Source organism: Vigna unguiculata, chromosome 2 (assembly GCF_037176805.1).
Source record: "Vigna unguiculata cultivar grain cowpea cultivar isolate G323 ecotype 2 chromosome 2, ASM3717680v1, whole genome shotgun sequence".
In the NCBI taxonomy this organism is placed as follows: Eukaryota; Viridiplantae; Streptophyta; class Magnoliopsida; order Fabales; family Fabaceae; genus Vigna; species Vigna unguiculata.
Window position 1 is genome coordinate 16,727,443 of NC_140793.1, and position 15,010 is coordinate 16,742,452.

Below are 15,010 nucleotides of genomic sequence, written 5' to 3' on the forward strand. Positions count from 1 at the left end.
TAATTAATAAGAGAAAAAAATTATGACGGTTAATAAAACTAACAGAAATAAAAATATTTTTGATGGTTTTACTTAACTGCTATAAAATAACTACTACGAAAAAATAGTTTTTCTGTAGTTATATATATATATATATATATATATAATATAAACATAATATTATATTTTTTATATAAATGTTACTAGAAATAAAATAAAACAATAAATATATATATATATATATTAACATTTATATAAAAGAATTATAATAAGTAAAATTCGTATGTTGTAAAATTTTAATAAATGTTACTATGAAAATGTTACTAAAAATATATATTGTAACATTTTAAATAAATGTTAATATGAAAATGTTACCAAAAATGAAAAATGGTGTAGTGCCTAAGGGAAAAAAATGGTTTTACGAATTTTAGTTACTGGAAAATCAATATCTAAGTTTTGAGAATAAAGATAAAAGAATCAATTTTTTAATATTACAATATTTAAAATTAAAAGTTAGTTTCTATTTTGATTATTTTTATCGATTAAAATTTAGTTTTAAAACAAATAAAAATGACTAGAAAATAATTTTTAATTACTTCTTAACAATGCATGCGTTATTATTATTTTATATTTAATTAATTTCTAATAATACTGATATTATACCGTATATTTATTTATTTACAATAACATTTTTAAAACATGTTGGAATATTAGGAAATATTAGGATGTATATAGTAACATTTTTAGTAAATGTGATTGCACAAATGTTCTTTATAGTAACTATCTGACATTTTTAAGAAGTGTTACAATATTAATATTAATATTCTTTATAGTAACAATTTTAAGAAAATGTAACTATATTAACTATATTATACTAATAATAACATTTTTAATAAATGTAACTAGTTAAATGTTGTTGTAGCTGCTAAATGCAGTAGTGTACATTTTTTTTCGTTAGTTTCTCTAAAATTTAATTCCGCAATAACTTCTTCAATGATATATAAATTTTATAAATATTTAAAGGTTATTTATATTTATATATTGATGAGTTGAAATAAAATATTTTAAATTATCACTTATTATAATAATTTTTATACACTATTTTGTATATTATTTCTAACTATTAAATTTATTTGAGAAGTTGAATTATTTATTATATAAAAAATTAAATATTTTATTATAAATAATATATAATATTTTTTTTCACACAAAATTATTTATTTATTCATTCAATTTTAAATTTAATAAATTACATTAAACCATTATAAAAAATTATTTAATAATAATTCAATTTAATTATTATTATTATTATTATTATTCTAATTGAAAACATAACATATAAAATTAATGAATCTTATAAAATTTATTTTTATTATTAAATAGTAAATATAATTAAAAAAAAAATCCGTGCATTAGTAGTTTGTTAACAAGTTGATGGTTTTGATGATACATTTCAACTTTAAAGTAGACCTATAAAAGAACTATCTACAACTTTTCACAAAAACTTGTGTGTAGAGTTCCCATTTTTCAATTTTATCCCTCAAACCCATGTAAACATTTCTCGTAATTTCAGAAAGTTGTAATTCAAAAATTAAAGTACACATACCCATGTTCAATAACACCAAAGTGGCCCCTCCCTACCCCATCCCAAAAAATAATACTACACAAGAAAATAAATACTCATCCATACACAATACTCTCCCATGCCCTATATATACTCTCTGCAACCATCCCCTTTCTACTCTGTCAATCAATTCACGCTTTCTCTCTCCCTTTTCTCTCACACTCCTTCATTCATCCTCTCTCTGTACACACACTCATACACAAACTTAGTAAACCAGTGACCAGAGCAGTAGCTCGCAACCCACCAAAGTGCATAGGTGGGATCGTATTGGATCCAGTTAAAACCTTTACCATAAACGTTTAGACTGAAGTCACCATAAACAACCTTTACTTTTTAGATAAACCCGACACTTCAAACGCAAAATCGAGTCTTCATTCTTAGCAAAAGAAGATGATAACGTGGAAAGACCTGTACACGGTGCTGACGGCAGTGGTGCCTCTGTACGTGGCCATGATCCTGGCTTACGGTTCCGTGCGGTGGTGGAAGATATTCTCGCCGGACCAGTGCTCGGGCATAAACCGGTTCGTGGCGATCTTCGCCGTGCCACTCCTCTCCTTTCACTTTATCTCTACAAACAACCCCTACGCCATGAACTTCCGCTTCATCGCCGCCGACACACTCCAAAAAATCATGATGCTCTTCGCCCTGACGCTCTGGACCAACCTCACCAAAACGGGTTCGCTGGAGTGGATGATCACCATCTTCTCCCTCTCCACGCTCCCCAACACACTCGTCATGGGCATCCCGCTCCTGATTGCCATGTACGGGGACTACTCTGGCTCCCTCATGGTTCAGGTCGTCGTGCTCCAGTGCATCATCTGGTACACCCTCCTCCTTTTCCTTTTCGAATACCGTGCCGCCAAAATCCTCATCATGGAACAATTTCCTGAAACCGCCACCTCCATCGTCTCCTTCAAGGTCGACTCCGACGTTGTTTCACTCGACGGACGGGACTTTCTCGAAACAGATGCGGAGGTCGGCGACGACGGCAAGCTCCACGTCACAGTCAGGAAATCCAACGCCTCGCGACGGTCCTTCATGATGACCTCGCGGCCCTCCAACCTCACCGGTGCCGAGATTTACAGCCTCAGCTCCTCCCGTAATCCCACGCCACGTGGCTCCAACTTCAACCATGCCGATTTCTTCTCCATGATGGGGTACCAACCACGCCACTCTAATTTCACCGCCAATGATTTGTTCTCTTCCCGTGGACCCACTCCTCGATCTTCCAATTTCGAAGAAACCTCCACGCCTCAGCCCGTCACCATCGCTTCTCCCCGCTTTGGGTTTTACCCGACCCAGACCGTACCCGCTGCGTACCCACCGCCCAACCCAGAGTTCTCTTCCGCTCCTGCTAAACCCACAACCGTTACCAAGAACCAGAACCAGCAGACTCCTACCAAGGGTGCCCACGATGCGAAAGAGCTCCACATGTTCGTGTGGAGCTCCAGCGCGTCGCCGGTGTCGGAAAATGCGGGGCTCAACGTGTTCGGGAACACCGACCTTGGAAGCTCCGAACAACCTGACCAGGGTGCCAAGGAGATCAGGATGTTGGTGGCTGATAATGCGCACGTACAAAATGGTGAAGCAATCATCAAAGGTACCGATTCACCTTCTTTCCTTTTTTTCCCTTTTCAGGGTTAAATTGTTCTTTGCCGCTGTAATTGCAGTGGCAGAATCATTATTTGTCGAATTTTGTTTTAGATTTTGTTTTTGAGTTTGTTTAATTTGAAGTAGTCTAATTTCTCTTTCAATATATTTTCAATTTTAGTTTTAAAAATAACACTAAAAGCATTTTATGAGATTTTTTTGTATATTTTTTTGTTAATTTGTTATATTTCAATTTATGCCTTTAAAAAAAAAAACCAGTAAACACTATCTATTTATTCAGTACATGTTAAACTTCGAAAGTAATTATTCTTGATGTTCAAAGAGAAGAATGAAATAAAAGACCTGTATATTTTGGGCAAGAAGCATTCATATGAAACACTTTTGTCCGTTTTTCGTGGAACAAAGTTCGTAAAAACTACTAATTTTTGTTATTCTTAACTCTAATTAATCGTTAAATTGATTCCACTAAATTAATAAATTTTACTCAAGACGGTTTAAATGGCTAGGTTTATTTTGGAATAATTAACGTTTGTTTTAATTATAACCATAACATTTGTTATAAGAAACCTTGTGACTGTAATTGTGATTTGAAATGTGTCATTGGGGAAGTTTTAAATTTTGGTTGTACAATGATAGCAATTTGGAATGATACTTAATGAGATTGTTTTGGTTCTAAATTGAAGGTGGTTTGGAGGCGGAACTTGGTGGGGAAGAGTTCAAGTTTCCGGTGAACGGCGGAGAACAGGTGGAGGAAGAGAAGGATAAAGAGAGAGAAAAAGAGGGGCTGAATGGATTGAACAAGTTGGGGTCGAGTTCCACGGCGGAGCTCCACCCGAAAGTTGGCGGAGCCGGCGAGCCTACCGGCGGCGGAAAGCACATGCCTCCGGCGAGTGTGATGACTCGTCTCATTCTGATCATGGTGTGGAGGAAGCTTATCCGCAACCCCAACACGTACTCCAGCCTCATTGGTGTGGTATGGTCTCTCGTTGCTTTCAGGTAGGTGAATCAAAGTCAACAGCATTAGAAACTTTTGACTAAAAAGCATCGTATGAAAAAGAAAAACAATTAACAAAATGTATTTTAACTTTTTACACTCGATTTTGTATGTTTAATTTTAAGATTGAAAAAGTAATTCTGGGAGTAATAAAAATATAGTCTAAGATTTAATTAGGGCAACAAAATGAGGCATGACTACTTTCCCTTCCTCTCACTTTTTGGTGATTTGATTGAGTAATGTTGTACTAATTATTAATGGTTAGTGACACATGGTGTTGTTCACGGTTAATGATGACGTACAGGTGGCACGTGCACATGCCCAAAATAATAGAGAAATCAATTTCCATACTGTCTGATGCTGGTCTTGGAATGGCAATGTTCAGCTTAGGTGAGTGGTCGCAAATCCATTCTCCAAATCCATATTCCTGCAATAATTTCATTCTTCTATCCACAACACAAATTGCTTTCACTTTTACATCCACACCATTATTTTATTACTATTGCCCCTCCACTTTTTAGTGTACGTGTGAATTTTCAGTTTTTCATTCCAAAACTTTTTAGTGTAAATCGAGATTCTGCATGTGATTGAGTGATCCCACTTTAAATATGTTTAGATAACTCTTATTGTTGAGTGTGTTAAAACATCGAACAGTGGGTATGCATGAATTTGGGATAAAGAAAGTAGTAAACAATTCATAGCCGTCCATGTTGGTGATGTTTGTTAGCAACAAGTAATGATCAAGATGATCTTGTTCACCTGTTCAGCATAATGTCCCGACACGTGGGGTCGGGTCATAAACAAGACCACTCTTCTGAGGACAACACTTCTGGTGAAGCCTATAATTTTGAATAATCAAGCAATGGTGGTTTGAATTAGACGAATTAATTACCATCTTTCATCTAGGGTTAGTTTCAAAATCTTATTAATGTGGAAAACAATAATATAAAGGAAAAAAAAGCAATAAGTTGTGAGTGGAACAGAATATGAACGTTGCTATTTTATGTGTTCGTTGTTGAAGATTGGATGTGATTGATGTTTTATAGGTCTGTTTATGGCACTTCAACCAAAGATAATTGCATGTGGAAACTCTGTGGCTACATTTGCTATGGCTATTAGATTCCTCACTGGTCCAGCCGTTATGGCTGCAGCTTCCATCGCAGTTGGGCTCCGTGGCACTCTCTTACACGTAGCCATTGTTCAGGTTATTACTAACTTCAACTTTTTCTTACGCATTTATGTCTTCACAAAACTGGTGAAACAAAGTGAAATAATGTGCCAGTTTAATACTTTAAGAAAATCATGGTCACATTTATGTCACAGTTGGAGTAACAGTGTTGGAAAGAGTGTTACAAAGAGCCTCGATTACATTTCTCTATATGAAACTCTGAAAAAGTAGAGCAGAGGTCCACCTTATCGTTTTCTTCATTTATTTTTAATTTACTTTTCACACGTATACATTTACAATTTTGTTTTTTTTTTAATTTTAATTGCTGTAAACAAAATCGAATCAAGAATGCTAATTTACAAAAATTACGTGATGACAGATATTAAATCAATAAGATATTCATGCATTTAATAAGCTTTTATTTACACTGACCAAATTGAAAACTTTTACACATGTAGGAACTTTATTACGATCACTCACCAACCGTTTAGAGTCATGACACATTTGCTCATAATATTAAATTCAATACTGTTTCTATAATAATCATAAACATTAGATTCTTATTAATTACCATGACCAAAATATTTAAGAAAGGTTGAAAATGACAACCAATATATAAAGATCCACAGATCGATACGATGCATAATTTTTCATTTTGTCGTGCCCACAACATTTATTATCCTATTGCCGAAAATTAATGACCAAAAGTACAATTTTAAATTATCTTAATTTTAGTTGATGTCTGACTTTTTTACTGTATGTATTTTTTTTTCAGAAGGACATTATAAAAATAATATTAGGAATGTAGAGTTGTTTTTTTAATATAAATAATATATGTGGTAGAAAATTGTTAAATTTTGCTAACGTTGTTGTTGCATTATAGGCTGCACTTCCTCAAGGGATTGTTCCCTTTGTGTTTGCTAAGGAGTACAATGTTCATCCAGCCATTCTTAGCACAGCGTAAGCAATCGAAGAACCTCTTTATTTTCTTCATCACAATTTTGTTGCCATGAACAAAAACAAATTAACCTTTCTTCTTTATCTTCTCTGATAAATTAATTGCAGGGTTATATTTGGGATGTTGATAGCACTTCCGATTACTCTTGTCTACTACATTCTCCTTGGTTTATGATATTCCTATGCCAAAGTAACCAAGATTGAAGGGAAAAAAAATCATGCAAGTGAATTTCAACCTTTGATATGCTTTTTGAAATTGGAGGAACCTGTCACTAACTAGTAATTTCACAACAGAGAAGATGCGATTGAAAGTTTTCAAGAGATTGGGAAATTGAGAAAATATGAGAGTTTGGAGTCCATGATGGTGATTAATTTTGAAGAACCTCAAAGAGGAAGGAATAATAGAGACATAACAGAGGAAAACTAGAGTTAGAAGGTCAACGATAACTATAAATGGTTCCTTATTTATCAGCAGCTTTTGTAAATTTTATGAGAAAATCCCGTTTGGGTCATCAAATTAAGAACATGGTTTAGTGAGTCAGTAGAGGAAACCAAATGAATAAGATCAGCATAAGGTAGTCTTTCGTTTTATTTTTTCTGATTTATTATTATTATTATTATTATTATTATATTTAGTTGAACAAATTAACTTTTTCTTTTATTTTAATTCAATAAAGTATTTAGAGATGAAAACGGACTTGCAGGATATAGATAGTAGTCTCTCGTATCCTACCTACAGGATAATTGTTCATTTCATATCTGTTCACATATCCATGTGGGTATCAATTATACGGGTATTCACAAATATCCGCGAATATTTATAAAAAAAAAATTAAAATATTTAATAACATATTTTAACCATAAATTCAAATAAAATACAATACATAACATTCATAAATTTCAAACAAAGTTCAAATAACTCATTTAAATAGTATTGAATGACAGTTTATAAAGAAATAAAGATTTTCTAAAACAAAGTGCTAATATTTTAATCATGTTTTTTATTTTTTATTTTTAATTTAAATTAGAGTATAGTGGGTACATGTATCCACATGTACGAATACTATGATACTTGTACCCCGTCCTGTTATCATGCAGGTATAAAAGTACACATACCCATTACACAAAGATATCCATTTACAATATTTGTTTCCTACTCATTGCGAGTTTTATCCGTGGATACCCGCGAGTACAAATTTTTTTGACATCCTTAAAAGTGCTATTGTAAGTCAACCTTTATAATAGTTAATAGAAAGTCACTTTAGAAAGTAGATTATACAAAAAATTTTATACATAAAGCACGATAATTAAATTTAGAATTAAATATTTTTTTGTCAAATTGTTAACGTCTTATAAGTGGACAGTCCAAACCATCTTATAGTTCTAGTTTACTATCAAATCGTAGTAGAATACTTTGTCATGGATGTTTTTCTAAATATTTGATAACCTTTAAGGTTGCCTCCCAATGTTCTTTACAAGGTTTATCCATAAACTAAGATAAAATGTGTACAGGATAAGCAAGATAATTCTAGTCAAAGGCAAAAAGATTAATCACCCAATAAACTTATGACGTTATTAGAATCTACAAGCTTGGCACCTAATAAACTTATGTCTTCAATAAATTCCAACGCATGTTTTCATTGACAAGGATAAATTCCCTCGAGATTACGGACTATCTCTAACCCCAAAAATATTTTAAGACTTCATATGAAAGCAAGGAATACGTTAGCTTTAAAAATTATCATTGTTGAAATATTGTTGCTTGCAATAATTAAGTTATCCACATAAGCTAGCACATAAAGATGTATTTCTCCCATGTGCAATGTAAATAGTGAGTAATATGAAAGGATTGGGTAAAGCCATAACATTTTAAGGCAATAGCCAAATTAGAAAACCAACAACGATCGAGGAGTTTGTTTTATGACATAAATGACTCTTTCAACCTACAAACTAAATTTGGGTCAGTGTTTTTAAAACCTGTCGGAACTTTCGTGTACACCTCCACAACCAAATCACCATGGAGAAACACATTATGTACATCCATTTGGTGAACATGCCATTTTTAATTGTTGCCACTCCTAAGAAGGTACGTATGGTCACAATTTTTGTCACTATGGCAAATGTTTTATCATAGTTTATTCCCTCTTTGATGATGTACATATACAATAAGTATTACTTTTAAAAGCTTTATTCTCCTATCTAAGTGATGTTTTATTTTGTATACCCATTTATTTCTAAGAGCTTTCTTTCCATGCGATAGTTTCATTAGAATCCATCTTTCATTTTGTTCCAAGGGTTAAATCTTGTTGGCCATTACAACACGCCAAGCACAATCCTTTACGATTTCCTTAAAATTCTTAATTTATTTCCTCGTTGTCACAATTGCAACAAAATTTCGATGTCTAATAGAAAATCGTTCACTATTTATAAAGTAAGTAATATGATAAGGAGTACTTGAGGCATATTGTTGAGAAGATGAACTTACTTTACTTTTCTAATGACATGAGTGACAAAATCATTATACATTGTTGATAAAATTTTGTTTCTCATCCCGTTCCCATTTTTTTCTCCATATTTTCTTATTGAACCAGCATACATCATCGGTCTCATTAACTCCATGTAGAGGCACTACCTCACCATCAACACCACTTGTAGTTACTCACTCATCAATTGCCATAGTAGTTTCATGATAGTCTTAACACAACCTCCTTTGAAGTTAGGTTTCTCTTCTCCTTACAAGGACACAAACACACACCCCATTGCATCATAATTCTCTCGTCCAATATCATCACTAATATTCTCAAAATCATAATTAATTTGAGGAGTATAAAGAGTGTAGTCTTATAACCCAACAAAAGGAAATTCATGTTCATAAAATTTCACATCTCACTAGTGCAAAAAAGGCTTATAACGTCACAAGTTCCACGTCGATGACCAAAAATCAACGTTAAATATGAGCGATGGCAATGTTGTAAATACGTCCAAATTGACGTCAGACCACTTACAAAGACATCAATTTTGAATTTGACATCAGCCCTAGGGCCAACAAATGTTAAAAAATGTCAAACTACCCTAGGTCTAACTTTTTTTAAACATTATTGGCCCTAGGGCCGACGTCAAATTGGAAATCGACGTCTATTGTGAGGGGGTCAAACGCCCATTTGGCTTTTAAAATTTCAAAAATAACAGTTAGTGTCCTCACCTTTCTCTTTCTCGTTTGCAAAGAACCTTCTGCCAAAGTGCAACGATGGTGCTAAACTTGTAGGAACAAGTTCTTCAACCGATTTCACTATCCCAAATTGCATTTCGCATTAAGGATGGTGATTTCATTCACTAGCCATTGTTGTGTCCTAAAGGTTGTGCTTTTGTTTTTTACATAAAATTCATTATAAATGTTGGCATGGAAACAATATGCATGATAACTTTATGCCTAGATGCTGAGACATGATTTTGGGTGGTTTAAGACGTAATTCCATGAATCTCTAGGTGAGATCTCATGGTGGTGCCTCATTGGTCAGGACGTAATTCCACGATGGTTTTGTGGTGATGCCTCATGGTCAGGACATAATTCCATGACCCCTGTTAGTGGAATTTCATGGTGGTGCCTCATGGTTAGGACGTAATTCCACGAAGGTTCGTGGTGGTGCCTCATTATATAATTTAGTAAGGATTGCATCTTGACACTAAGCAGTCAGTTAGTCTCACGTAGAGCGTACTAACTCAAGTGGTGAGAGTAGCAGAAGGCCCTGTTCTTTGGCAGGATAATGGCCTTAGATGTTTGAAGACTAACCTTGTGAGTGGTAGGGTGAAACCCATTAGCAATTGGCTCTGCAGTGCAGTAGAGGCCACCACAAGTGCAAGTATCCAGTGAATCCCACTGATTATATGTATCTGGATAATCGTGTCTTGAGTCTTAGTGTTTTGTTTGCTGATCATCACATGCTCGATTGATGTTTGTATGTTTGGCTATAAAATTGTATGCAATTGTATGATAAAATGTTTTTTTTACTCTAGCTTACCCTTTCTGTTTGTTTGTATGTTCTATGTGTGGTTTTCCTCATTTTGCGATGATCATCAGTTTATTGATGTGAGCATATGGGAGAACTCCTCGTGGTCGTGATGGAGATTCCGCTGCTTAGCTTGTCTTGGGTCGGATCCCGCTTTTCAGAGCTCTCTTTTAGGGTTATAGCTCATGTATTACCTTGCTCTCTGAGCATTTATTTTAAATACTGTTGGACCCTTATTTTGTTTTGTGAATGACATCATGGTGTGCTTTAGTATTTCCCTCTAAGTATTCTTGGATAATTGTAAGGAGTGACATTAATACTCCACAACTTTGCTCTTATTATTATACTGTGTGATGTTTCATTTAATTATGTTATTATTTAAATGGGACATTACATCATGTTACATCAAAATAAATTTCATATTTTCTTCAACAATAGTTCAATACAAACGATTCTTTAATTAAGTAAGCCATAGATATAAAGTTGAACTACATGCCAAGGTAAAGTACGCACTGCTACATGCACTGTTGGAAGATGAAACTAATGAGAATTCTGACAATTCAAAACCAGAATCAAAAGGTCATTCTAATCTCATGGTCGATACTCAATTGAATGCTCATAAAGAAACCTAATGTAGATAAGGTAACTGTTCCGATCCGGTCCTATGGGTTAGGTATAAGGTCAAGAACAAGAATCCCTTTTTCCAGCTTTCAAAGACAATCTCTTTATTTCTCAATTAGAATGTGATTTCTTTATGAATAATTTTCGAGAACCCTTCACGAGAAAGGGAGAAAAGAGAAGGTCCCTTTTTCCTTCCTTTATTCTCCATATATATAGAAGTTTTTGCTTGTAACTGCCTCTAAATTATCCGGGTTTTAAGCCAACTGGACCCTCACTCCTATATGCCTTCTTGATATTTAGGAAACCACCTCCTAGTATCTAGCACCACTCTTGGTGGAGCTCCAAAGGTGCATGAAGAGCTCCATGAGCAGCGGAAATGGATGAAGGAATGGAGGCAAGTTGGAAGGCACTTGCAAGCAATGGAAGGTGAAAGAGGTGATAGGATTTCTTAATCTATGCTAGCCTAAGGAAGGTGGCTAGAGGTAGAGAGAGGAAATCTCTAGAAAGAGGTGACTCTCAAAGGTAATAGAGGGATAAGTGCTCTCAACTCAAGTTTCATCTATTGGATAAAATTTCAAGAGTGTCTACAAATGAGTGAAATTTTGGCTTTTGTATGAAGCCATTTACACATGAGAAAGGAGAGCCATTGGATGGAGTGGGCCTTGATCTTGGCCCTTAGATGAAGCTTGGAGAAGGAGGCTTGATCTTGGCCATTGGATGATGCTTTGGAAAAGGAGGAAGCATTCCTAACCCTTGGATGCTTTGGATCCATGAGGTGTAGGAAGAAGTGTTGACTTCCACTTAGTCCACCTTGGCTCTTTTGATAGCTCATGGCCAAATTTCCTATTGGGCTTAGTCAAGCCCAATTTTATCAATTGAACTACTCATTGTTTGACTTATTATTCTAGAAAGCAAAGCCTAAACAATGGGCCAATATTATTGCTATTCTATTGCTCTTTGAGACACCTCTTCAAATCTTCACATCTTTTTTGCCCCATGAGAAGTCCATGTGGGTTTGGGCCATCTTGAATGAAGCCCAATTGGATCTTTTTGAGCATGCTCCTTGTTATTGGGCCTCTTGATGGGCTTGGGCTTGAAGGTGAATGTGGGCCATGCATTGGGCCTTGAGCATGATTTAGGCCTAGGCGTTGACCCAAGTTATAAGCCTTGTTGGGATCACATCATCCCCTCCCACTTGAAGAGGATCTGACCTCAGATCAAGATGGTTGTTTAAGGCTCACAACAACCAAATTTGAGGTTTCACCAGGATCAAACACATATCTGCAATAGTCATCAAATAAAATGGCATTAAAATCATGGAGACCATGCAGCATACAGGAATGTGGAATTTGTGAAAATGGGCTTATAAAATGGAAAAGGGTTGATAATAGGCACACTTCACAAAAAAATGTCTTACACTTTGACTTAGATGATTTTTGAAAAGAGTTTTAAAGTCAAAGTGTATTTTGGTACAATATGATGAGGAATATGAAATAAGTGAATGAGATGGAGAACAAAATGTTTGAGAGGGAAACAAAACAAAAGATTTAATGACAAAGTGAGAAGAGTTTAAAGATGAGAGAACTCCCTTTGGAAATTTGATCCTCATGGAAGGAATTGGTGAAGGATGGTACACCAAATCCCTAACAATGAGTTCCTTTTTTGCTTTTGAATTGCTCTTTAACTGTACCACTTGTAATTATATTTCAAGCTCACTCTCTGTTTTTAATTTCTCTCTTGCTTTAAAGTCTTTTCTCTCATTCTCTTCTTTGGCTTTTCTAATATTCTCCTCTTTTGCCTTTTCTTCTTCATCTCTTTTCTTTTTCGCTTTTATCTCTTTGTCCTCTTGTTCTCTTTTAGCACAAAGCTTCTCAAGCTCTTCTTTTTATCTCTTCTTTTCATACTCTCAAAGCTTTTTAAGTTTTGCTTGCTCTTTCTTATGTTTTGCTCTCTTTCTTTGTTCACTCAAGAGCAAGTCCAATTTGTGCTTAAAATCTTTTTCTACTCTAGAAAACTTAGCAAGATTTTGGATGAAAGCATCCCCTATGTCAATGAAGTTTTCTATCCTAGCTTGTTGCTCTTTAGTGATCCTAAATGAAGGGGGAATGAAATGTTTCCACATGCATGTTTTTAATTCATAAAATGTGTTAATGCATGATTTTCTCCCCTTTTTCACTTTATATTGCCTCTCTTGCCACCACTCAGATGCACGTCCTATAAACCTAGAAGTAACATGCCTAAGAATGTCAAATTGACTATATTTACTAAACAATGGTTGCACCAATTTCTTTGTATCCCACATCTAATCTCTAAATGATATTGGTCCTATATCCTCCCCAAAGAATGGAATGTCACTATGAAATGTATGATGCAACTAATCACTACCATGCTTATGCAACCTAACATGGGGGCTATGGAGCTTGTTGAACCAGTGAATGTTTCGGTCCGACCTTCCAGTTACGAAGCGGTTCATGGTGATTGAATGAACTTATGCAACTTGAACAAAGTGTGGTAGAGGAAATCAATCACAAGTGGACCTCCAGGTTAGGCGAGGTGAGTCTTTAAGACTTGTTAAATACCAAGGCCAATCCTTGCTAAGATACACTTGTAAGAGGTTTCAAAGATCATACAATTGTCTAAGTGTTAAGTAAATAGAATCACTTGAGTCACTAAGCACAAAACAAGCAAACAAGACTCAAATAAATTTAACACTAAAAACGAACCCCTAATTGGTAAAATTTTAGAGACTTTGGTCTCAAAAATCAAGCCACTATGCAACGTGAAAACATGAATCTAAACTATGCGACCTAATGTAAGGTGAGAAAGCACTTAGAACTTTCAACACACTTACAACTAAAAGCGAATTACTAATGGATGATAAAGGTTCTACTTAGGAGATGGGATTTAACACCTTGTGGTTCCCCAAGACACCTAAGTAGGCCAAAATACAAGTTCAAAGAGAATTAAAATTGGTACACAAAATTTAGGCAAAGAGGAGCAACCCAAGAGCACTAAACTTTTAGAGAACTTTGAGTAGAAAATAAGGCACAAAGGATGCTCCAAATTGACCAAAAGAAGTGACCAAATTGTAGAAAAACTAGTAAACTAAAAGATGCAACAATTACAAGCCACAATGGCCAACAAAATGCTTGAAATTGGTGTTGGAAGCTACTCCCGAGGCCAACATGAACACCACAATTTTGGACAGCAAAGTGATGCACTCCCAAGAGCACGTTGGTGCCAAATGAACCCTTAGTTGATGGCTTTGAAGTATACACCAATTGGAGGAATATTTAGACCCCTTATGGATGCAAAATGCAACACCAAACAACAACAAAAAACTGGGCAAAATAATGAAAAAAAAAACAGCAAACAAACTATGCCAAAGGCATTGGTTAGCTCTCACTCAAGCAAGAAATTGATGGCTCAAAACTTTCCAAAATATGGTGAAGGTGAGAGGAAGAATTCAAGCAAACTCTCTAGAGTTTTACTTCTCAATCACCACCTAAAATGCTACCTTAGACTAGCAACCAATTTGGAAAATAAAATCACTTAATTCACAATCAAGAGCATTGAAGCCAACATTACTTGCCAATTGAAATGTATAACACAAGAAAAGCTAATTAACAAAGCTAAACCACATTGAAATGATTTGACAAGACTGAATTGAATAGTCAAAAACAAGGACAAGTAAGAAATTAAGGCTTGAAATAAAGGAAAGCACAACAAAAGGAATCCTAGAATGGAACTAGAATAGAGTAAAAACCAAAAACAGAAACTGCAGTGCTCATAAAATGCTTATGGTATTCATTGCATGTATGCCAATGTGAGGGAAATAATCCACTCCAAATGAAAGTAATTGATGGCAATATGGAATACACACATAAGCAAGCAAATGTATAGAGCAAGGGCACTGAAATTCTGAAGCAAAACACACAAAAAACGCACTAAACAGTGATTTTCCCGAAAACACAGCACCAGAAAACGCTGACAGATGCCTTGACTTTGAAGATTTTTCATATTTTTTGTACTGGACATATTTGAATGAT

General features: G+C 34.8%; 1 protein-coding gene across 1 annotated transcript; it reads left to right on the top strand.

The window, feature by feature from the left end:
* The first annotated feature begins 1,706 nt into the window (after positions 1–1,706).
* LOC114174693 (auxin efflux carrier component 4-like) lies at positions 1,707–6,924 on the top strand. Its single transcript, XM_028059520.2, has 6 exons — positions 1,707–3,203; positions 3,898–4,210; positions 4,513–4,598; positions 5,255–5,412; positions 6,260–6,336; positions 6,442–6,924. The coding sequence occupies exons 1-6, from the start codon at positions 1,994–1,996 to the stop codon at positions 6,506–6,508; spliced, it is 1,911 nt and encodes a 636-aa protein (XP_027915321.2). The 5' UTR covers positions 1,707–1,993; the 3' UTR covers positions 6,509–6,924.
* Positions 6,925–15,010: the final 8,086 nt, after the last annotated feature.